This window comes from Homarus americanus, unplaced genomic scaffold (genome assembly GCF_018991925.1).
Source record: "Homarus americanus isolate GMGI-L3 unplaced genomic scaffold, GMGI_Hamer_2.0 scaffold40248, whole genome shotgun sequence".
Classification (NCBI taxonomy): Eukaryota; Metazoa; Arthropoda; class Malacostraca; order Decapoda; family Nephropidae; genus Homarus; species Homarus americanus.
Window position 1 is genome coordinate 537,410 of NW_024712526.1, and position 25,905 is coordinate 563,314.

The following is a 25,905-nucleotide window of genomic DNA, read 5'->3' on the forward strand; positions in this document are numbered from 1 at the left end:
CACAAATGAGTAGACGGCAGCATGGGGGGAAATTATTTTACATGGATCATGGTATCGTTGCATTTTCAAACAATATGCAGCCCAGACGACCCTCCACCAGCTCGTTACGAGCCTCTTGAGCCATTACCTGGACCCTCCACTGTTAATTAAGGTATTCATTCTATGTTAGGTTTTTGAGTTGAGCAATCTGTTTTTCCGACCATATTGGTTGAAAATGTATTTTACCTAAACTATTACAAATTATTTTAAATGATAAAAACACATTTGTAGTGAAAAAAGTGGGTCCAAAGCAATGGCTAACATGATGCTTCTAAAACACTGCATTATTCTTAAACCTGTTGATCCTTGGAACATTAACAGGTGCTGGTGAACTGTTTACTACCAATAATATACTTTCCTTCATATTACTGTTTTACATACTGTACACTTTTAAATGTCTTGTGGTTATGGTGATATTAATGAAAAACTTCCCTCTCTCGGGATATCCCAGGGCAGTAAATTGGTCCACACGTTACCCATAACCCACATTACAATTAACCAAACAAAAATATAACACCTTAAAATATACAAAACTATTCTTGATAACTATAACAACCAAACCGAGTCAGCGTCAGACATGTCCCTTAGTACCAAAAGACTACTGATCACCAACACAATCCTTCACTATAAAACATATATAATACTCAATAACGGGACATAACAGGTGAGTATTTTTCACATATTTAAACATCTATATACAACCTTTATCACAATATCCCACTATAAATGTCTATGATAGTTGCTGACGGTCACGGCTGTCAACCACGGCCTAGATTTTACCTCATACTTACCTATGGTTGATATAAATGTGGTGTTGAAGGCGTCATCTGAAAATCTGAATAATATGCATGTCTTTCCAACGCCTGAGTCACCTATAAGGAGGAGTTTGAATAACAAGTCATAAGTCTTCTTAGCCATCTTCACTATAAACTTAGGATCTACAGACCGTCCTCCTAACTAAACTATCCTTGACTACCACACTGAATTCAGGAGCGGACACGTCAAATGGCCTCCAGATCGTCTTTTTTTTATTTAATGAATAAAGAAGATGTATTTTAATTTACATAAATGGTTACGGTTTTGTAGTGGATATTAATTATCAGGGATACAATATTAACGAGAATGAGACATATTAATATAATACTCTCTAACACGGAGATGTCATATTTCACATATATATTAAAGAAATGTCGTATGAAAATATATTAAACATTGATACATATTCCTAAATATGTTAAATACTTCATTCCCATTACCTAGTAAATGTCTATATAGTAGCATCAAAATTTATTCTCCCAAGATTTTTTTTTTAGGTTCGTTTCCATAAACAAGGAATATATCCCTTAAGAATTAATACAAACTTTTAAAAAAATATTATATTATTGAAGTCCGATTAATTCTTTGAAATATATTTAATACATAAAATAACCAGAATAAAAACAAAGTCGAGGTTTCATGTGATTGTACCATGACGTCACAAGACATCACTCGAGTCTAGTCTTTTGAGTTTAACATTATAAGGTGTAACACTGTAATGTGGCTTAGCATTAGGTCTATGTAAAGGAAAAACATTTAACTCGAATAGAAGCAAATAAATCACAGATAGTGGATTGATCTGTAACAAGCGGTAAGCCATTTCAGAACACAATTTTGGTGAGATAACAATTGAAAAGCTCGCTCGACTAACGTAACTTGGAAGACGGTTAACATACCTCAAGGTTCACATATACCTCTTAAAATAGCGTTAATATAATAATATATACGTAAACTAAGACAGAAATATTTTTTTGTATCTACAGTTATTTTATAATCATGGCATAACATTGGATAAACTGTGACACTTGGTAACTATTAGAGGTGTGGTCTCTACGTTGCCACTTTCTCGAACACATTTTTGTTGATTTATTTAATATAATATGATGCATTTCTCCAGTTTTTGTAAATGAAAAATCTTAAATATTTCCTTTTACTTTTCAGTTATTTACACGATAATGTTCTAGCAAATACAATTTTACTGATAAATCTCCATATAGAAAATATCTGGAGTCCTTCAATATGAGGTGACGTCATTTCTACTGACACTTGTTGGAGGATCTACTGGGGGCCGGACGTCTGTGTGTCTCTCACTGATGATCAACTTCTTGCTATCAATTGTAGTATGACTTCCTTCCATCATTAGCAGTATTGAAAGTCAAAGTAACAAATCCTGAGAGAGAATTATACGAATTTCACTTGAACACGATATTTAGAAGATTTATTATACACTAAATAAGACGGCGTAATTCTTGGCAGTGTTGGGGGGGATTCTATTAATCACGCGTAAAAATCTTCGGCATACTGCTTCCTGTATTAAGACACCTTATTTACTAGAGGTGGCCATGTCCAGGAAGGAGTCCAGTGACTTGTGTAGGATCCCTCCATTGTTCTCGATAGTCTTGTTAAGAGCTATTTTGAAGCCCTGTACTGTTCTCGTCCCCCCACATACTGTAGGTGTACCAGCCTCTGTGTGAAGAAGTATTTTCTTATATTCGTTCTGCATGATAACTTGGCGAGCTTGTAGTTATGTTATGTCCTTTCTTGGTGGTGCGTGACATCACGAAAAAAAGAAGAAGCCAGTTTTCACGTTTTCCATCCCCTTCAGTATTTTGAATGTCGTAGGAGAGCTTCCCTAGTGTGTCTTGTCTGAAGAGTTTCTAGTCCGAAGGTCCCTAGTCTGCATGGGTAATCAAGATGGCAGTTCTGGAATAATCTTAGTCGCTCTGTGTTGCACCTTTCCCAGGGATGTTGTCTTTCTGGAGGTAGGGTTTCCACGCCTGTACACAGTAATCCGGACGTGAGATTTACAAAGTTGAAGTCGTATTCCCTATCTTTGTATCCGAAGGCTCGCTCTATAATTCCAAAGTTTCGGTTTGCTTTTTTTTCACTGCTGCACTACGGAGACAACAGCGTGTGGCTGTATTGCACTACGGAGACAACAGCGTGTGGCTGTACTGCACTACGGAGACAACAGCGTGTGGCTGTACTGCACTACGGAGACAATAGCGTGTGGCTGTACTGCACTACGGAGACAACAGCGTGTGGCTGTACTGCACTACGGAGACAACAGCGTGTGGGTGTACTGCACGGAGACAGCGTGTGGCTGTATTGCACTACGGAGACAACAGCGTGTGGCTGTACTGCACTACGGGACAACAGCGTGTGGCTGTACTGCACTACGGAGACAACAGCGTGTGGCTGTACTGCACTACGGAGACAACAGCGTGTGGGTGTACTGCACGGAGACAACAGCGTGGCTGTATTGCACTACGGAGACAACAGCGTGTGGCTGTGCACTCTGAATGGCGTGTGGCTGTACTGCACTACGGAGACAACAGCGTGTGGCTGTACTGCACTACGGAGACAACAGCGTGTGGCTGTACTGCACTACGGAGACAACAGCGTGTGGCTGTACTGCACTACGGAGACAACAGCGTGTGGCTGTACTGCACTACGGAGACAACAGCGTGTGGCTGTACTGCACTACGGAGACAATGGCGTGTGGCTGTACTGCACTACGGAGACAACAGCGTGTGGCTGTACTGCACTACGGAGACAACAGCGTGTGGGTGTACTGCACTACGGAGACAACAGCGTGTGGGTGTACTGCACTACGGAGACAATGGCGTGTGGCTGTACTGCACTACGGAGACAATGGCCAGGTTAACAGAAGAGAACAACAATGCACCAATTGTTACTAAGACACTGAGGTGTGTTTACTGTACACAAGGAGCTCCATACACCCTAATGGCCAGTTGGTGTTATGAGTTATTTGTTATCTCTCTACACGTGTTGGCTCTGAGCTGGAGCAGGTAGTGGTAGGGACACCTGGGAACACCTGTTGATGGTAACTTTGTAATTATCAGTACTTGTTTATTTCCTTTATTCCTCGGTGTTAGTTTCCCAAGTATGGATTTATTTTTTTCTGAAATAAATTAATTATTATTACTAACTTACAATTATGAACAAGTCATCAGAGCAACACTACAGTACACAAGGGTGGCGCACTAGGTCATCAGAGCAACACTACAGTACACAAAGGTGGCGCACTAGGTCATCAGAGCAACACTACAGTACACAAGGGTGGCGCACTAGGTCATCAGAGCAACACTACAGTACACAAGGGTGGCGCACTAGGTCATCAGAGCAACACTACAGTACACAAGGGTGGCGCACTAGGTCATCAGAGCAACACTACAGTACACAAGGGTGGCGCACTAGGTCATCAGAGCAACACTACAGTACACAAGGGTGGCGCACTAGGTCATCAGAGCAACACTACAGTACACAAAGGTGGCGCACTAGGTCATCAGAGCAACACTACAGTACACAAGGGTGGCGCACTAGGTCATCAGAGCAACACTACAGTACACAAGGGTGGCGCACTAGGTCATCAGAGCAACACTACAGTACACAAGGGTGGCGCACTAGGTTACACTTCAGTCCTCACCCCCTTTAAAAGTCATGATGTTAAGGACCCGCCCACTCAGTCTCGTCCACAACACTAACTTACCATTAAACTGGATCCTCTGAGCTCAAGCTGTAGTGAGGGACGAGATGAAGCCTTTAACATCCTAGTACAACCATTAAATGACTTTATACCCAGGGCCGGATTCAGGAGTGGGCAAAGTGGGCAGCTGCTCAGGGGCCTCCACAATCTGGGGGCCTTCACATATCAGGGCTGGTCGACTTGAAACCACATGAATTACTCCAGTCATGTCTCACTTGTGTGTGTGTGTGTGTTGGGAATTTGTACTCTATCAATAAATATACAGTTAATTAAAAATTTCTCAATGTTCTAATTTCCTCAACATAACTGCATATGGCTTCAAAATTCTCCAAAGAAGTGTTCAAATTTCAAAATTTTCCCGGGGGGCTTACAGCGCCCCCCGGAACTCCCAGATGTTTAGGTTCGCTTCACTCGCCACCCCACCCTCTTGGGTAGTTATAATGAGGGGGGCCTCCACAAAGAGGCTGCCCATGGGCCTCCACAGGTCTAAATCCGGCACTGTTTATAACCTATCTCCCTGCTGGTCTACAATATCTTTTCACAACTTCATCACTGACAGAAAAATTGTCACTGATAGAAAAAAAAAGAGATGTCGGAACACTAATGCCTACGCTGGGAGTGTACGAGCAGTTCACACGTGTTGAAATTAAGTGACAGTAAAATATGTAGCCACGGAATGTTCTAGTCAACAAACACCAACAACATCCTCACTCAGCACTGACAAACTATACATGTATATAGTAACCTACATAATAAAGCTAATACATAATGTGTTTTTTTTAGTAAATTTTGTAAGTTATTTTGTAGCTACTCATAGTGTTGTAATGTGAGCCGAACTCATAGACGTTAACCTGTTCTATTATGGTCTACAGGCAAGACTTCCACATTTAATTCTTCTAATGCTACGATTTTATATAAGAAATTTTTTTATGGTTATACTCAAACTGTAAATGTTTTCTTCTTACTTATCAACAAGATTAAACTCTGATGCGTCATTTATGAAGTAAAAAACAAAATAAATTTATAATATAATTTTCCATGAAAGTAACAAAAAAGTTCTCAAGACATGAAGTTATAAATAGCTAATTAAAGTCAGTGTCAAATTTAGAAGCAGACAATGGCGCCCCAACTGACACGCGGTATATTAAGCACCGCCATTTATATCTGACACTAGTGAACCGCGACAACTCGGACAGACATTTATATCAGGATTCCGTGATGCTATATATATATTTGTTTGTCAAAGTCAAGAGCTGGTGGGCACACAGACACCGACGGGTCACTTGGTACACACACGCCTGGTCAAAATGGGTACACGGTGATCAGTCTATTTCAAACGACCAGACCAAGTAGTACAGTAATGTATTCGACCATTGTTCAGTATGTCTTTGTGTCTGGTTAATGAATTATATTAACAACATACACATACATATGTACAAAATGTGTGTGTGTGTGTGTGTGTGTGTGTAATTTAGGTATACAGTAGATGCGCATGTATGATATGTGTGCATTTTTTCTGCATGTGCATGATAATGGATTGGAAATTGGCATCTATGAGTTCTACATTGATAAAAGACAAGCACGACTTGATAAATAATTAATTGCAGGGCAGTGAGTTTAACCTGAGGACAGCAACATGTAAAGCACTAGAGCATTGATACGTTAATCGACCATCAGGAGGATGTCTGGACGCTGCTGCCGGTCACTAATACACGCTAGTAATATTAACTACTGTAAAGGTGTGCTAAGAAATTAAATTTGTTACTCAAGTTAAAGTATAAGTTTCTTGGCAAATATTTACTAAGTTGAAGGAAAAGTTTTCTCGTGAAATGAATTTTAAGTAAGAGTAAAAAAAAAATATTTATCTTAAAATATAAATAAACAATTAAAGTGAAAAGCAGCCACTCAGAAATAATAACGATAAGATAATACAATTAATTCATCTTGGAATTAAACAAATACACAAGTACAGTACAGTGGGCAAAATACCGCCACGGGACCAAGGTGCAGTAGGTGGAATGTACAGGATATTGCTCTCGGTATCACCTACCCAGCTATCAAAGGTACCATCGTGGACAAAAGTTCGCTCCTTCCCAAACTGAAGCAGTATCGACCCGCACAGCACACCCTCACCAGGGTAAGTCAGTTCGGAGACTCATTCCCGTGTCTCAATTTCACTACAGGGAGCGAACTTTTGTCCACGATAGTACCATAAATAATATTAAACAAAAGATCCTTAAGTTTTCACCTAAATGCTTACTGAGCTCACTTGTGGTGATGGCTTAGGTACATAACAACATGCACTAAGGTTTTCATTAAAATTAAAATTCCTACCGGACTGTCAAGTATTATAGGAAAATCTATATCAGCTTCAAGAGTAGTCAAAAGAATGGATGCTGAGATTCAACATCTTGGAACGTACAGTAAGAAGATGTAACTTTTTCTTACCAATAATAGGGAAGAGTATTACATGGCACAACACGACGAAAACATTTTCCCAACTGAAACTAAATGTAAGAAAATTTGGGGTGTTTATTTTGACAACAAACTGAAGTTTTCTGGGTTAATGTGAGAAGATGGGTCTCACTGATAAGCTAGTGGACTAATACAACGATCCGACAAATACTTACCCGCTTCGTCTCTTATCCAGGTCTTCAGCGGTGCTTCCCCCACTTGCAGTATCTACAGTATTATTCTGCTTGGTCCCTGAGGTCTACCATAGACGCCAATTAACAGAAAACGTCCCCAAAAGCCATCAAACTGGTGCTGGGACACAAGCACCTCACTAGAACGTCCAAAGTTGCTTAGTTAATAAACACCACAGAAGGACAAGGAGTAATTGATTAATTATAAGTCAATAAACACCTCAAAAAAGACATTTACATATCTGTAGCTAGCGGATGACCGATCCACTTAAGGTCACAGAATGAAGCTAGTGAAGCTATCGGTACAGAAAACAGTCAGTGATAACTTCTTGAGAGTAAGAGGTGTGAACTATGAGAGTGACCTGCCAGGGAGCGTTGTAACAGAAACTTAGTTCAGGCACATTCAAGACTCTTGAATGTGCTCTTGAATCAAGAGCCCCCCGGCACATCCACAGAACACGCCAACAGTGTACAGTATAACAGAGAACTGACCAACCGTGCACACATACCCATCTTGTCACCATATGTAACTTGCCAATGAAATCCATGGTCCTTCAGGCACTTACGTCCTTAAATGAGTCGACTAGGCAAGCATGAACTCTGCATACTTCCCTGTTGGGGGCTGTAACGCTTTTTCCTCCTCGCCGTGCACAGGATGCAAGAGAATGCCCAATAAACTAGCCCCCCTCGCGGGGCAAACTATTAAAAAAAAAGAAGACAAATAGTGAAGAGGAAAGAGTAGAGCACCATGGAGACAGCCAGGGCGATAAGCTTGAACGATGGCCAGGGTTAAAAGTTGTCCCAGTGTGTCAGTAAACTACAACACACAGCTACAATGTTTCTTACGGGGTCGATAAATGTCAACCTCACATACACAATGACATTCATACTAAACCAAATACTTCCTGCAGACCCTTATTAGAGGACAGTCAGTATTTTTATTGGGATAAATACTGTAATAACGTAAACAACTGTTTTTCCACGTCATTAAACATATATTAATACAATTTATTGTTCAATACGGGAAATTTGACGTAGTTTATATTACTTCAGGTACCTGGTGGGAGTACAGCAGTGGTAACATAGCATGACGGGAAGAACAGTTTGTAGAGAGAGTACTGTACAGTATGTGTGTCTTGCCTGTCGGCTGGCTGGTTGCTAGGCTACACGTTAACGAGTCGCTCTATTTGATCTCGTGATATTAATCCTGCAAAAGTGGTACTTCTTTTTTGACGTACTATTTATTAACTTTAATGTGTTGACCTGACTGTTAAGACTTTTACCAAATTATAGAATCACTGGGATGATGTTGGCTTAGTAAAATACGATCAGATAAGGCATTATATAACGTAAGAGTTTGCCAAGCATGAGCGCGATGCAAACATAGATGACTCCCCAAAAAGATGCCAAGATACTAGAATCTATTCCTGTGCTTAGAAACAACCTGTAGCTGACGAAGTAATGTGTGAAGACCCCGATGTGTGTGTGTGTGTGTGTGTGTGTGTGTGTGTGTGTGTGTGTGTGTGTGTTTGTGTGGTGGACAAGGTCAAGGCAGGCGCCACGGGAAGGTTATTACGTAACCTAGGCTAGAATGGCCGCACCATTGTATCTCCCGTCTAACCTGCTGCCTTCTATATTCTACCCGACCATCCCACACCCCTCACCATGTTACTGCTACACCTCCACTACAACACCCTCACCACCACACCCCTCACCATGTTACTGCTACACCTCCACTACAACACCCTCACCACCACACCCCTCACCATGTTACTGCTACACCTCCACTACAACACTCTCTACCCACACCCCTCACCATACTATACACCTCCACTACAACACCCTAACCACCACACCCCACCATGCATACTACACCTCCACCACAACACCCCACCACCACACACCACCTCACCATCCTACTGCTACACCTCCACTACAACACCCTCACCACCACACCCTCACCATGTTACTCCTACACCCCACCACAAACACCCTCACCACCACACCCCTCACCATGCTACTGCTAAACCTCCACTCACAACACCCTACCACCACACCCCTCAATTACCATGTTACTGCTACACCTCCACTACAAAACCTCACCACCACACCCCCAACCATGCTACTGCTACCTCCACCACAACACTCCCACCTCACACCCCTCACCATGTACTTCCAACACCTCCACTACAATAACACTTCACCACCACCCTCACTATGCTACTGCTAACACCTCCACTCATAACAACACCTCACCACTACACCTCACCATACATGCTACACTCCACTACAACACCTACCCTGCATGCACACCTCACTACAACACCCTCACCATGCACGCTACACCTCCACTACAACACCCTCACCATGCTACTGCTACACCTCCACTACAACACCCTCACCACCACACCTCACCATTCCATAGTACACCCACTACAACACCTCACTCAGCTCCACACAAACTCCCACCTCCACTGTTACACCTCCACTACACACCCACCTCAGCATGCTACACCTCCACTACAATAACCCCTCACCATGTTACTGTACACCTCCACTACAACACCCTCACCATGCTACTGCTACACTCCACTACAACACCCCACCACACACCTCACACCATATGCTGCTACACCTCCACTACAACACCCTCACCACTCACTTTCACATGCTACAAGCACACCTCCACTCACAACACCTCAACCCCTCACCACCACACCACTCACCATGTTACACACTCCACTACAACACTCCCACTCACCACCACCTCACCAATGTTACTGCTACACCTCCACTACAACACCCTCACCATGTTACTGCTACACCTCCACTACAACACCTCACCACCACACCCCTCACCATTCTACTGCTACACCTCCACTACAACACCTCCACCATGTTGCCAACACCTCCACTACAACACCCTCACCACCACACCTCACCATGTTACTGCTACACCTCCACTACAACACCCTCACCACACCACACCCTCACCATGTTACTGCTACACCTCCACTACACCCCTCACCATGCATATATAACTCCACTACAACACCTACCACCACACCTCACCATGCTTACACCTCCACTACAACACCTCACCACCACACCCTCACCATGTTACGCTACACCTCCACTACCACACCTCACCATGTGCCATTATGCTACACCTCCACTACAACACCCTCACCACCACACCCCTCACCATGCTACTGCTACACCTCCACTACAACACCCCACCATGCTCACTGCTACACCTGCACTACAACACCCCCACCACCACACCCCTCACCATGCTACTGCTACACCTCCACCACAACACCCACCACCACCCCCACCATGTGACTCCTCCACCCACAACACCCCCACCATCCATATCATCCACCAACAACACCACCACCACCCCTCACACCATTGCACACCTCCACTCAACACCCTCACCACCACACCCCTCACCATGCTACTGCTACACCTCCACTACAACACCCCACCACACCCTCACCATGTTACTGCTACACTTCCACTACAACACCTCACCATGCTACTACTACACCTCCACTACAACACCCTCACCACCACACCCCCCACCATGTTACTCACACCTCCACACACAACACCTCACCATGTTACTGCTACACCTCCACTACAACACCCCTACCATGTTGCACACAACTACCACTACAACACCCTCACCACCACACCCCCAACATATGCTGCTACACTCCACTCACCACACCCTCACCACCACACCTCACCACACATGACCTACACCTCCACACAACACCCTCACCATACCAAGTACACCTCCACCACAAACACCCTTCCACACACCCTCACCATGTTATGCTAGCACCTCCACTACAACACCCTCACCATGTTACTCTACACCTCCACTACAACACCCCTCACCACCACACACCCTCACCATGCTACTGCTACACCCTCCACCACAACACCCTCACCACCACAACCCTCACCAAATATTGCACACCTCCACTATAACACAAAACACACCTCACTACAACACACTACCATGTTACTCACCTCACTGCCAACCCTCACCACCACACCTCACTCATGTTACTGCTACACCTCCACTACAACAGCCTCACCACCACACCCCTCACCATGCATACGCTACACCTCCACTACAACACCCTCACCATGTGCTACACACCTCCACTACAACACCTCACCATCTACTGCTATGCACCTCCACTACAACACCCTCACCACCACACCCCTCACCATGTTACTGCTAACACCTCCACTACAACACTCCCACCACACCAACCATGCCACTACTACACAAACAACACCCCCTACAAATACACCTACTCACAACACCCCACACAACACCCCCACAAATAACCTCAAAACATACAACACCCCCACCACCCCACAACCAACCACACCTCAACCAAACACCCACCACCACACCCCCACCATGCCAAGTACACCTCCACTACAACACACCCTACCCACCATGTTACTGCTACACCTCCACACACAACACCCCTCACCACCACACCCTCACCATGTAATAGTCACACCTCCACTACAAACACCCCTCACCATGTGCTACTGCTACACCTCCACCAAACACCCTCACCACCACACCTCACCATGTTACTGCTACACCTCCACTACAACACCTCACCATGTTACTGCTACACGTCCACTAAACACCCTCACCATGCACTGCTACACCTCCACTCACAACACCCTCACCATGTTACGCTACACCTCCACTACAACACCCTCACCATGCTACTGCTACACCTCCACTACAACACCCTCACCACCACACCCCCACCATGTTACTGCTACACCTCCACTACAACACCCCCACCACCACACCCCACCATATATTCACACTTCCATAACACCCACCATAACATTACACCCACCATAACACCTCAACACATAGTAGACCTCCACCATAACACACTCACCATAAACCATACTACACCTCCACTCACAACACCCCACCATGCCACTGCTACACCTCCACCACAACAACACCTCACCACCACACCCCACAATACGCACACACCCACCACAACACCCTCACCACCACACCCTCACCATGTTACTGCTACACCTCCACCACAACACCCTCACCACCACACCCCACCATGTTACTGCTACACCTCCACTACAACACCCTCACCACCACACCCTCACTCATGCATGCTACACCTCCACTACAAACACCTCACCACTCAACACTCCACAACTCCCATAAACCACTACACCTCACTCAACACCTCACCTATGTCCTACTGCTACACCTCCACTACAACACCCTCACCACCACACCCCTCACCATGTTACTGCTACACCTCCACCACAACACCCTCACCACCACACCCCCCCACAGCACAGCACACCTCCACTACAACACCCCCACCACCACACCCCACCATGCCACTACAAACCCCACTACAACACCTCACCACCACACCCACATAAAGCACATACACCCCCACTACAAATACCCCCACCAACACACACCCTCACAATTACCAAATATACACCTCCAATCACAACACCCACCACACTGCACACCACCACACAACACCCTCACCATGTTACTAAGCACCTCCACTACAAACACCATCACTACTCACACCCCTCACCATGTTACAACTACACCTCCACTACAACACCCTCACCACCACACCCACCACCACACTACGCAAACACCTCCACCACAACACCTCACCACCCACACCCCCACCACCACGCTACACCCCACCCACAACACCCTCACCACCCACACCACATACACTAAGCACACCCCCACCACAACACCCCACCACCACACCCCACCATAAAACAATCACACCTCCACTACCAACACCCTCACCACCACACCTCACCACATGTACAGCCAACACCTCCACCAAACACACACCACCACCACACCCTCACCATGCTACACCCTACACCTCCACTAACAACACCCCCCACCATACTCCAACTAACACCTCCACTAAACAACACCCCCACCACAACACCCACCAACTGCTACACCTCCACTACAACACCTCACCACCACACCCACCAACACCACACTCCACCACAACACCCCTACCACAACACCCCACCATGCACTCCACACACCTCCACTACAACACCCCACCACCACACCCTCACCATGCCACTACTAAACACCCCCACCACAACACCTCACCACCACACCCTACACCTCCACCACACCCTCAACATCCAAAATCACTCCACTAAAACACACCCACCCACAACACCCCACCATGCTACTGCTACACCTCCACTACAACAACCTCAAACCACACCTCACCATAATATTACACCTCCACCTACCACAACACCTCAAAACACACACCCCAACTACACACACACCTCACATGCTACTGCTACACCCCACTAAAACACCCTCACCACCACACACACCCCACCATGCTACAGCCACACACCCACCACAACACCCACAAACCACACCCCCCACCAACGCACACCACCCACCACAACACCCCCACACACACCCCCACACCATACCACTACTAAACACCCCCACCACAACACCCCCACCATAGCATACACCTCCACTACAACACCTACCATGTTACCACACCTCCACAAAAAACCCAACACCAACCTCACCATGTTACTGCTACCTCCACCACACCCTCACCACCACACCCCTCACCATACACTACTACACCCCACTACAACACCCTCACCACCACACCCCACCACCACCCCCACACCTCCACAACAACACCCCCACCACTAACACTGCTAATGTCCACCCACAACCCCACTCACCACCACACCTCACCATGTTACTGCTACACCTCCACTACAACACCCCTCACCACCACACCTCACCATGCTACTGCTACACCTCCCACAACACCCTCACCACACCTCACCATGCTACTATACACACTCCACTACAACACCCTCACCACCACACCTCACAATACTGCTACACCTCCACACAACACCCCACCAAGTACCACTACACCTCCACTAACAACACCCTCACCACCACACCCCCACCATAAAGCCAACACCCCCACTACAACACCTCACCACCACACCCCCCCACCATCCACCCACCTGCCACACCTCCACCACAACACCCTCACCACCACACCCCACACCATACCACCGCCACACCCCACAACACCCCACCACACCACACACACCCCCACTACAACACCTAACCACCCACACCCACCATACATACACACCTCCACCACAAAACTCACCACCACACTCCACTAACACAAACACCCCACAACAACACACACCACCACATGCCACACCTCCACTACAACACCCTCACCACCACACCCCTCACCATGCTACTAACACCTCCACTACAACACCTCACCACCACACCCCTCACCAACCTAACACCTCCACTACAACACCCCACCACCACACCCCCACTACAACACTCACACCACACACACCCCCACCACAACCACAACACCCCACCACAACACTCACCATACACCACACTACAACACCACCACCACACCTCACCATATCCATTGCTACAACCTCCACTACAACACCCTCACCATTACTGCCAACACCTCCACCACAAACACCCCACCACCAAACCTCACCACTTGCCATTGCTACACCTCCACTACAAAACCACCACACCCCCAAAAAACACCTCCCACTACAACACCTCACCATTACACTCCTAGCACCACCACCACAACACCCACCCCACCACACCCCACCACTCACCAACCACACACCCTACCATTCACACACAAACTCCACCACACAACACCCCCACCCACCACACCCCCACCAAAACACACACCCACCACCACACCCTCACCATGCTACTGCAACACCTCCACTAAAACACCCTCACCACCCACACCCACACCTCCACACAACACCCCTCACTATACACTACACACCCCCACCACAACTACCCCACCATGCCTGCCACACCCTCCACTACAACACCCCCACCACACCCCTCACATAACACATTACACACTCCACCACAACACCTCACCACCACACCATCACACAGCACACACCCACCACAACACACCAGCCAACACCCCACCACAACACCCCCACCACACACACCTCACCAACACACACACCTCCACCACAACCCCCACCACCACACCCCCCACCACCCACACACCTCCACCACAACACCCCACCACCACACCTCACCCCAACTGCCACACCTCCACCACAACACCACCCACAATCTCACTGCTAAACTCCACCACAACACCCAACCCACCACACCTCACTATACATTGCCACACCCCCACACAACACCCCCACCACCATCCCCTCACTATAAACCATAACCTCCACTACAACAACACCCTCACCACCACAACTCACCCACCATAGCACACACTGCTAAAAACTCCACTAAACACCCCACCATAAACCACTACTACACCTCCACACACAACACCTCACCATGCTACACCTACCTCCACTACAACACCACCCTCACCACCACACCCCTCACCACACATGCCACTGCTACACCTCCACTACAACACCTCACCATTACCTGCTACACCCACCACAACACCCTCACCATGTCACTGCTACACCTCCACTACAACACCTCACAACTACACTCCCTACCATATTGCATACACCCCACTACCAACACCTCACCAGCCACACCTCACCATCTATTGCTATACCTCCACTGCAAATATCTCACCTATGCAACTGCTACACCTCCACTACAACACCTCACCAACACACCCCTCACCATGCTACTACTACACCTCCACCACAACACCCTCACCACCACACCTCACCATGCTACTGCTAAGCACCTCCAGCTACAACACCCCCACCACCACACCCCTCACCATGCTACTGCTACACCTCCACTACAACACCCTCACCACACCCCTACACCCTCACCCCAACACCCCCACCACAACCACCACCACACTCACCTACCATCTAACACCCTCCATTCCCAACTACACCTCACTCAAACCTAACTACCCACACCACCTCTATCCAACTGCAACACCTCCACCACAACACCCTCACCATGTTACTGCTACACCTCCACTAAAACACCTCACTACCCAACACACCACTACCAAGCCTCCACAACAACACCCTCACCCACAGCCATTGCTACACCTCCATCAACAACACCCTCACCACCACACCCCTCACTACACTCCCTCCACTAACAAACCCCCTCACCACTACACCTCACTACATGCTACACCTCCACTCACAACACCTCAACATGACCAACTATACACTTCCACCATACCACCTCCACCACACCTCACCATGCCACTACACCTCCACTACAACACCCTCACCACCCACACACCTCACCATGCTACTGCTACACTCCACTACAACACCCTCACCACCACACCCTCACCATGTTACTGCTAAGCACCTCCACTACAACACCCTCACCACCACACCCTCACCATGCTACTGCTACACCCTCCACTACAACACCTCACTAATACACCCCCACCATATTGCTACACCTCCACTACAACACCCCCTCACCATGCATTGCTACACCTCCACTAACAACACCTCACCACCACACCCCACCATGTTACTGCTACACCTCCTCCACTACAACACCCTCACCACCACACCCCTCACCATGCTACACTACACCTCCACTACAACACCCACTACCACCACAACCCCTCACCATGATACTGCTACACCTCCACTACAACACCTCACCACCACACCTCACCATGCCACTGCTACACCTCCACTACAACACCCCACACCACCACCATCCCACCATACAGCACTACACACTCCACTACAACACCTCACTACCCACACCTCCTCACTATATTACTTACACCTCCACTACAACACCTCACCTACACCCAAACACCTCACCACAACACCCTCACCACCACACCCCTCACCATATATACACCTCCACTACAACACACTCACCATGCTACTGCTACACCTCCACTACAACACCTCACCACCACACCCTCACCATGCCACAGCTACCCCACTACAACACCCCTCACCATGCCACTGCCACACCTCCACTACAACACCCCACCACCACACCCCACCATGGCATGCACCTCCACTACAACACCCCCACCACCACCTCAATGCTAAAGCCACCCCACTACAAATTCTCACACACTCCTCCATCACAAATACCTCACCACCACTACCTTTACCTCCACAACAACACCTCCACCACAACACCTCACCATGTTAATAAGCACACCTCCACTACAACACCTCACCACCACACCTCACTGCTCGCTCACCTCCACCACACACCTCACCATGCTACTGCCACACCTCCACTACAACACCCTCACCACCACACCCTCACCATGCTACTGCTACACCTCCACTACACACCCCTCATATTGCTACAACCTCCACTACAACACCTACCACCACACCTCACTATGTTACTACTACACCTCCATCATAAACACCTCACCACTCACACCCCTCACCATGCCATTGCTACACCTCCACTACAACACCCTCACCACCACACACCCTCACCATGACTGCGCACCTCCACTACAACACCCTCACCACCACACCCCACCATGTTACTGCTACACCTCCACTACAACACCCTCACCCCATCCACTGCTACACCTCCACTACAACACCCTCACCACCACACCCCACCCATGCCATTTTACACCTCACCCACCTTACCTACACTTCCACTACTACAACACCTCACTCACCACACCCCTCACCATGTTACTGCTACACCTCCACTACAACACCCTCACCACACCCCTCACCATGTACTGCTCACACCCACCACAAACCCCTCACCACCACACCTCACCATGTTACCTACACCTCCACTACAACACCCTCACCACCACACCTCACCATGCTACTGCTAACACCTCCACCACAACACCCTCACCACCACACCCCTCCACCATGCTACTGCTACACCTCCACCACCAATACCCCCACCACCACACTCCTCCCACCCACACTTCACCATTACACCTTCCACCACAACACCCCTCACCACCACACCCTCCCATGTTACTACACCTCCACTCACAACACCTCACCACCACACCTCACCATGTTACACCTCCACTACAACACCTCACCCACCACACCTCACCATGTTACTGCCACACCTCCACTACAACACCCTCACCACCACACCCCTCACCATGTGCCACTGCCACACCTCCACCACAACACCCCTCACCACCACCCCACACCACCCCACCACATGCCACTGCCACACCTCCACTACAACACCCTACCACCACACCTCACCTATGCAGCTACACCTCCACTACAACACCTCACTACCCCACACCCTCACTATGCTACTGCTACACCTCCACTACAACACCCTCACCATGTTACTGCTACACCTCCACTACAACACCCTACCACCACACCCCACCATGTTACTGCTACACCTCCACTCACAACACCCCACCACCACACCCCTCACCATGCCACTGCTACACCTCCACTACAACACCCTCACCACCACACCCCCACCCCCACTCCACACCCCCACCACCACACCTCACCATGCATTACACCTCCACTCAACACCCTCACCACCACCTCACCATGCACTCACACCCACCCAACACCCCTCACCATGTTACTGCTAACACCTCCACTAAACACCCCTCACCACCACACCCCACCATGCTACTACTACACCTCCACTACAACACCCCCACCATGCTACTGCTACACCTCACTCAGCCTCACCACCACACCCTCACCATGTTACTGCTACACCTCCACTCACAACACCCTCACCACCACACCTCACCCATGTTCTACACCTCCACTACAACACCTCACCACCACACCTCACCATGTTACTGCCCTCCACTCCAACACCTCACCACCACACCCTCACCATGTTACTGCTACACCTCCACTAACCACCCCACCACACACCTCACCATTGCCATGCTACACCTCCACTACAAACACCCTCACCACCACACACCTCACCATGTTACTGCTACACTCCACTACAACACCCTCACCACCACCCCTCACCACAATGCTACACCTCCACCACAACACCCTCACCACCACACCCCTCACCATGTTACTGCTAACCTCCACTACATAACCTCACCACCACACCTCACCATGCATTGCTACACCTCCACTCACACACCCTCACCACCACACCTCACCATGCCACTGCTACACCTCCACTACAACACCCTCACCACCACACCTCACCATGTTACTGCTACACCTCCACTACAACACCCTCACCATGCACTGCTACACTCCACTACAACAACACCTCACCACACACCTCCACTACAACACCTCACCATGCACTGCTACACCCACTACAACACCCTCACCACCACACCCCTCACCATGCTACTGCTACACCCACTACAACACCCTCACCACCACACCCTCACCATGCCACTGCTACACCTCCACTACAACACCTCACCACTACACTCCCCACTACAACACCTCACCACACACCCCTCACCATGCTACTTACACCCCTCCACTACAAACACCCCACCACCACACCCCTCACCCATGTTACTGCTACACCTCCACTACAACACCTCACCACCACACCCTCACCATGCTACCGCTACACCTCCACTACAACACCCTCCACCACACACCCCTCACCATGCTACTGCTACACCTCCACTACAACACCCTCACCACCACCTCACCTTGCTGCTTACACCTCCACTACAACACCCTCACCCACCACACCCCTCACCATGTTACTGCTACACCTCAACACCTCACCCACCTCACCATGTTACTGCTACACCTCCACCTACAACACCCACCACCACACCTCACCATGTTACTGCTACCTCCACTCACCTCACCACACACCCCTCCTGCCACTGCCTCCACTACAACACCTCCACCCACCACACCCCTCACCATGTTGCTGCACACCTCCCACCATGTTACTGCTCACACCTCATGTTGCTGCACCTCCACTGCTTCCCTATTTGATCACTACAACACCCTCACCACCACACCCCTCACCATGTTGCTGCTGCACGCCTCCACCTACCAACGCCCTCACCACCACACCCCTCACCATATTGCTGCTACACCTCCACTACAACACCCTCACCACCACACCCCTCACCATGCTACTGCTACACCTCCACTCTACCCTCCACCACCACACCCCTCACCATGTTACTGCTACCTCCACTACAACACCCTCACCATACTGCTGCTACACACTCACTACAACACCCTCACCCACCACACCCCTCACCATGTTGCTACACCTCACACAACACCCTCACCACCACCCCTCACCCCTTTGCTGCATCCACTGCTTGCCACTCACCATGTTGCTGCTACACCTCCACTACAACACCCTCACCACCACACCCCTCCGTGTTGCTCCTACACTCACAACACCCTCACCCACCTCACCATGTTGCTGCTACACCTCCACTCTGCTTCCCTCACCACCACACCCCTCACCATGTTGCTGCTGCACTCCACTGCAACACCTCACCACCACACCCCTCACCATATTGCTGCTGCACTCCACGCCAACACCCTCACCACCACACCCCTCACCACCTTGCTGCTCACTGCAACACCCTCACCACCACACCCCTCACCATGTTGCTGCTACCCTCCACTCACAACACCACCACCACACCCCTCACCATGTTGCTGCTACACCTCCCCACTACACCACCTCACCATGTTGCTGCTACACCTCCACTACAACACCCTCACCACCACACCCCTCCCACCATGTACTGCTACACCTGCACCTCACCCACACCTCACCATGTTGCTGCTACCTCACTGCTTCCTCACCACCACACCCCTCACCATGCTGCTGCTACACTACAACACCCCTCCACCACCACACCCCTCACCATGCTACCTCCACTGCCCTCACCACCACACCCCTCACCATGCTGCTACCTCCACTACACCTCACCACCACACCCCTCACCATGCTACTGCTGCCTCCTTCCTCACCACCACACCCCTCACCATTGCTGCATCACAACACCCTCCCTCACCACCACACCCTCATGTTGCTGCACTCACTACAACACCCTCACCATGTGCTGCTCACATCACCTCCTCCCTCACCCCTCACCGTGTTGCTGCTGCCTCCACTCTTGCCCTCACCACCACACACCCCCTCACCATGTTGCTGCTACATCACTCTTACCCTCACCACCACACCACCATGCTGCTGCACCTCCACTAACACCACCACCTCCTGCACCCTCACCACCACACCATGCTTTCACTGCTACACCTCCTCACCCACACCCTGTGCTACTGCTACCATCACTGCACCTCACCACCACACCCCTCCCTGTTGCTGCTGCACCTCACCATGCTGCTGCTGCACACACCACTCTCACCTCCACCTCACCATGTTGCTGCTGCCCTCCACCACCACCCCTCACCACTGCAACACCCTCCACCACCACACCCCTCACCATGTTGCTGCTGCATCCCCTGACACCCTCACCATGTTGCTGCTGCACCTCACTACAACACCCTCTCACCACACCTCACCATGTTGCTGCTACACCTCCACTACCAACACCCCTCACCGTATTGCTGCTCACACCTCCACTGCTGCCCCTCACCATGTTACTGCTACACCTCACTACAACACCCTCACCATGTTACTGCTACACCTCCACTACCCTCACCCACACCCCTCACCATGTTACTGCTACCTCCACTACAACACCCTCCCACCACACCTCACCATGCTGTACCCTCACCACACCCCTCACCATGTTGCCTCCACAACACCACCACACCCCTCACCATGTTGCTACCTCCTCACACACCTCACATGCCTGCATCACACCCTCACCACCACACCCCTCACAACACCCTCCACCACCACACCCTCTGTTACTACAACATCACTACCAACACCCTCACCACCACACCCTCACCATGTTATGCACCACCTCCCACTGCACCCTCACCACCACACCCTCCCCCATGTTACTGCTACACCTCCACTTTCTGTGCCCTCACCACCACACCCCTCACCATGTTACTGCTGCCTCCCACTACAACACCCTCACCACCACACCCCTCACCATGTTGCTGCTACACCTCCCTACAACACCCTCACCATGTTACTGCTACACCCTCACCCACCACACCTCACCATGTTGCTGCTACACCTCCACTACAACACCTCACCACCACACCCCTCATGTTACTGCTACCTCCACTACACCTCACCACCTCACCATGCTGCCTCCACACAACACCCTCCCACCACCCCTCCATGTTGCTGCTGCTTACCCTCACCCACACCCTCCTGTCAATTGCTGCTACACCTCCACTCTCACCACCCCCCTCACCATCATTGCTGCTTCACCTCCACTACACCCTCACCATGTTGCTGCTACACCTCCACTACAACACCTCACCACCACACCCCTCACCATGCTACGCCACACCTCCACTACAACACCCTCACCACCACACCCCACCATGCCACGCTACACCCACCACAACACCTCACCACCACACCCTCACCATGTTACTGCTACACCTCCACTACAACACCCCACCACCACACCCCTCACCATGTTACTGCTACACCTCCACCACAACACCCCACCACCACACCCTCACCATGTTACACCCACTACAACACCTCACCACCACACCCCCACCATGTTACTGCTACACCTCCACTCACAACACCCTCACCACCACACCCCCACCATGTTACTGCTACACCTCCACCATACCACCCTCACCACCACACCCCCCACCATGTTACTGCTACACCTCCACTACAACACCCCACCACCACACCCCCTCACCATGTTACTGCTACACCTCCACTACAACACCCTCACCACCACACCTCACCATGTTACCTGCACACCTCCACCACAACACCTCACCACCACACCCCTCACCATGTTACTGCACCTCCACTACAACACCCCACCACCACACCCCTCACCATGTTACTGCTACACCTCCACTACAACACCTCACCACCACACCCCCACCATGCCACTGCCACACCTCCACTACACACCCCTCACCACCACACCCCACCATGTTACTGCTACACCTCCACCACAACACCCTCACCACCACACCCCTCACCATGTTACTGCCACACCTCCACTACAACACCCCACCACCACACCCCCTCACCATGTTACTGCCACACCCACCACAACACCCCTCACCACCACACCCTCACCATGTTACTGCTACACCTCCACTACACCCCACCACCACACCTCACCATGCTACTGCTACACCTCCACTACAACACCCCTCACCACACACCCTCACCATGTTACTGCTACACCCCCTCCACTACAACACCCTCACCATACATTGCTACACCTCCACTACAACACCCCTCACCACCACACCCTCACCATGTTACTGCTACACCTCCACTACAACACCCTCACCACCACACCCTCACCATGCTACTGCCACACCTCCACCACAACACCCTCACCACCACACCCTCACCATGTTACTGCTACACCTCCACTCACAACACCCTCACCACCACACCCCTCACCATGTTACTGCCACACCCACTACAACACCCCCACCACCACACCCTCACCATGTTACTGCTACACCCCACTACAACACCCCTCACCACCACACCCCTCACCATGTTACTGCTACACCTCCACTACAACACCTCACCACCACCCTCACCATGTTACTGCCACACCTCCACCTCACAACACCCCACCACCACACCCCTCACCATGTTACTGCTACACCTCCACAACACCCTCACCACCACACCCTCACCATGTTACTGCTACACCTCCACCACAACACCCTCACCACCACACCCCCTCACCATGTTACTGCCACACCTCCACTACAACACACCCCCACCACCACACCCTCACCATGTTACTGCTACACCTCCACTACAACACCCTCACCACCACCCTCACCATGTTACTGCTACACCTCCACTACAACACCCCACCACCACACCCCTCACCATGTTACTGCTACACCTCCACTACAACACCCTCACCACCACACCTCACACCATGTTACTGCTACACCCACCACAACACCCCCACCACCACCCCTCACCATGTTACTGCTACACTCCACCACAACACCCCACCACACCCCCCCCCTCACCATGTTACTGCCACACCTCCACCACAACACCTCACCACCACACCCCTCACCATGTTACTGCTACACCCCACCACACAACACCCTCACCACCACACCCTCCACCATGTTACTGCTACACCTCCACCACAACACCCCACCACCACACCCCTCACCATGTTACTGCTACACCTCCACTACAACACCCTCACCACCACACCCCTCACCATGTTACTGCTACACCTCCACCACAACACCCTCACCACCACACCCCTCACCATGTTACTGCTACACCTACTCACAACACCTCACCACCACACCCTCACCATGTTACTGCTACACCTCCACTACAACCCCTCACCACCACCACACCTCACCATGTTACTGCTACACCTCCACTACAACACCCTCACCACCACACCCCCACCATGTTACTGCCACACCTCCACTACAACACCCCCACCACCACACCCTCACCATGTTACTGCTACACCTCCACTACAACACCCTCACCACCACACCCCTCACCATGCTACTGCTACTACTACAACTCTTTTTAACGTCTCCTCCAGCCTCCCCCAATAGCCACACCTTCGCCACCATTTTATTACCTTAATATTAAATATCCTAATACATAAGTAGCTATCCTATCTGTGTTGGTGTTAGTTGAGCCGCTGATCTATGCGGCATTCAGTGACTGTAGCCTCATAGTCAATATCAACTATTACTACTACAACTACTACTACTATTACTACTACACTACAACGCCCACACCACCACACTTACATGCTATTACATTACCTATTACTACTACTACTCTACTACTACTACTACACCTGCACTACAACACCTTCACTACCACACCTACTTTCACAATACTATACTCACTGTTGCACCATATTTTACAAACGGTAAATAAACTGAAATACCATTTCTTTGCACTCAAACGAAACGACAAATTAATTGCACCAGATGGAGCATATTCACAGCCGTGGCTCTAAGTTTTGGCCTCATGACCCTGAAAATATAAAGCTGTTTGAGCATCAATACGCTAAGGCCTCCTGCCGCAGGTCACCACCTCCCAGTCCACGTAGTACCACGTCTTCCATAACGGGCCTGGCACTTAACGTAACTTGGGACTCTGCAGTTTTACAGAAGACAGATTAAATTATATGTCTTCCTCCCTGTGAACACTCCTTCGTCACCCATACTCTAGGTTGCAACAGTAATCAGAGGCCCTTCAGAAAGCTAAGTCTAAATGAAGCATGTCCTCTCGTTCCCCAATGGCACCTGCATTGTGTTGTTTCACTTAAAGGACGCGAGAATTTGTCCAACACACCAGGAGCGTGACCATATTACCTCATACTGATAAGTTCTCTTAGCTCGAGTATATGTGTTGATATAATTGATTACTAGCCGTGGTAGTTTAACCTCTGATATTGATCTCAGGCGTCCAAACATACACCTTTTAAGTGTACGTAGACA

At 49.7% G+C, this 25,905-nt stretch overlaps 1 protein-coding gene across 1 annotated transcript in view; it reads right to left on the bottom strand.

Annotated features, from left to right (window-relative positions):
- Nucleotides 1-1,037, bottom strand: part of LOC121860592 (ras-related protein Rab-10-like) — a 30,312-nt gene extending 29,275 nt beyond the window's left edge. Inside the window, exon 1 of the mRNA XM_042357777.1 lies at nt 831-1,037. Within this exon, the coding sequence (XP_042213711.1) occupies nt 831-957 (127 nt within the window). The 5' untranslated portion in view covers nt 958-1,037. The remainder of the gene's footprint in view (nt 1-830) is intronic.
- Between the last annotated feature and the right edge of the window lie 24,868 nt (nt 1,038-25,905).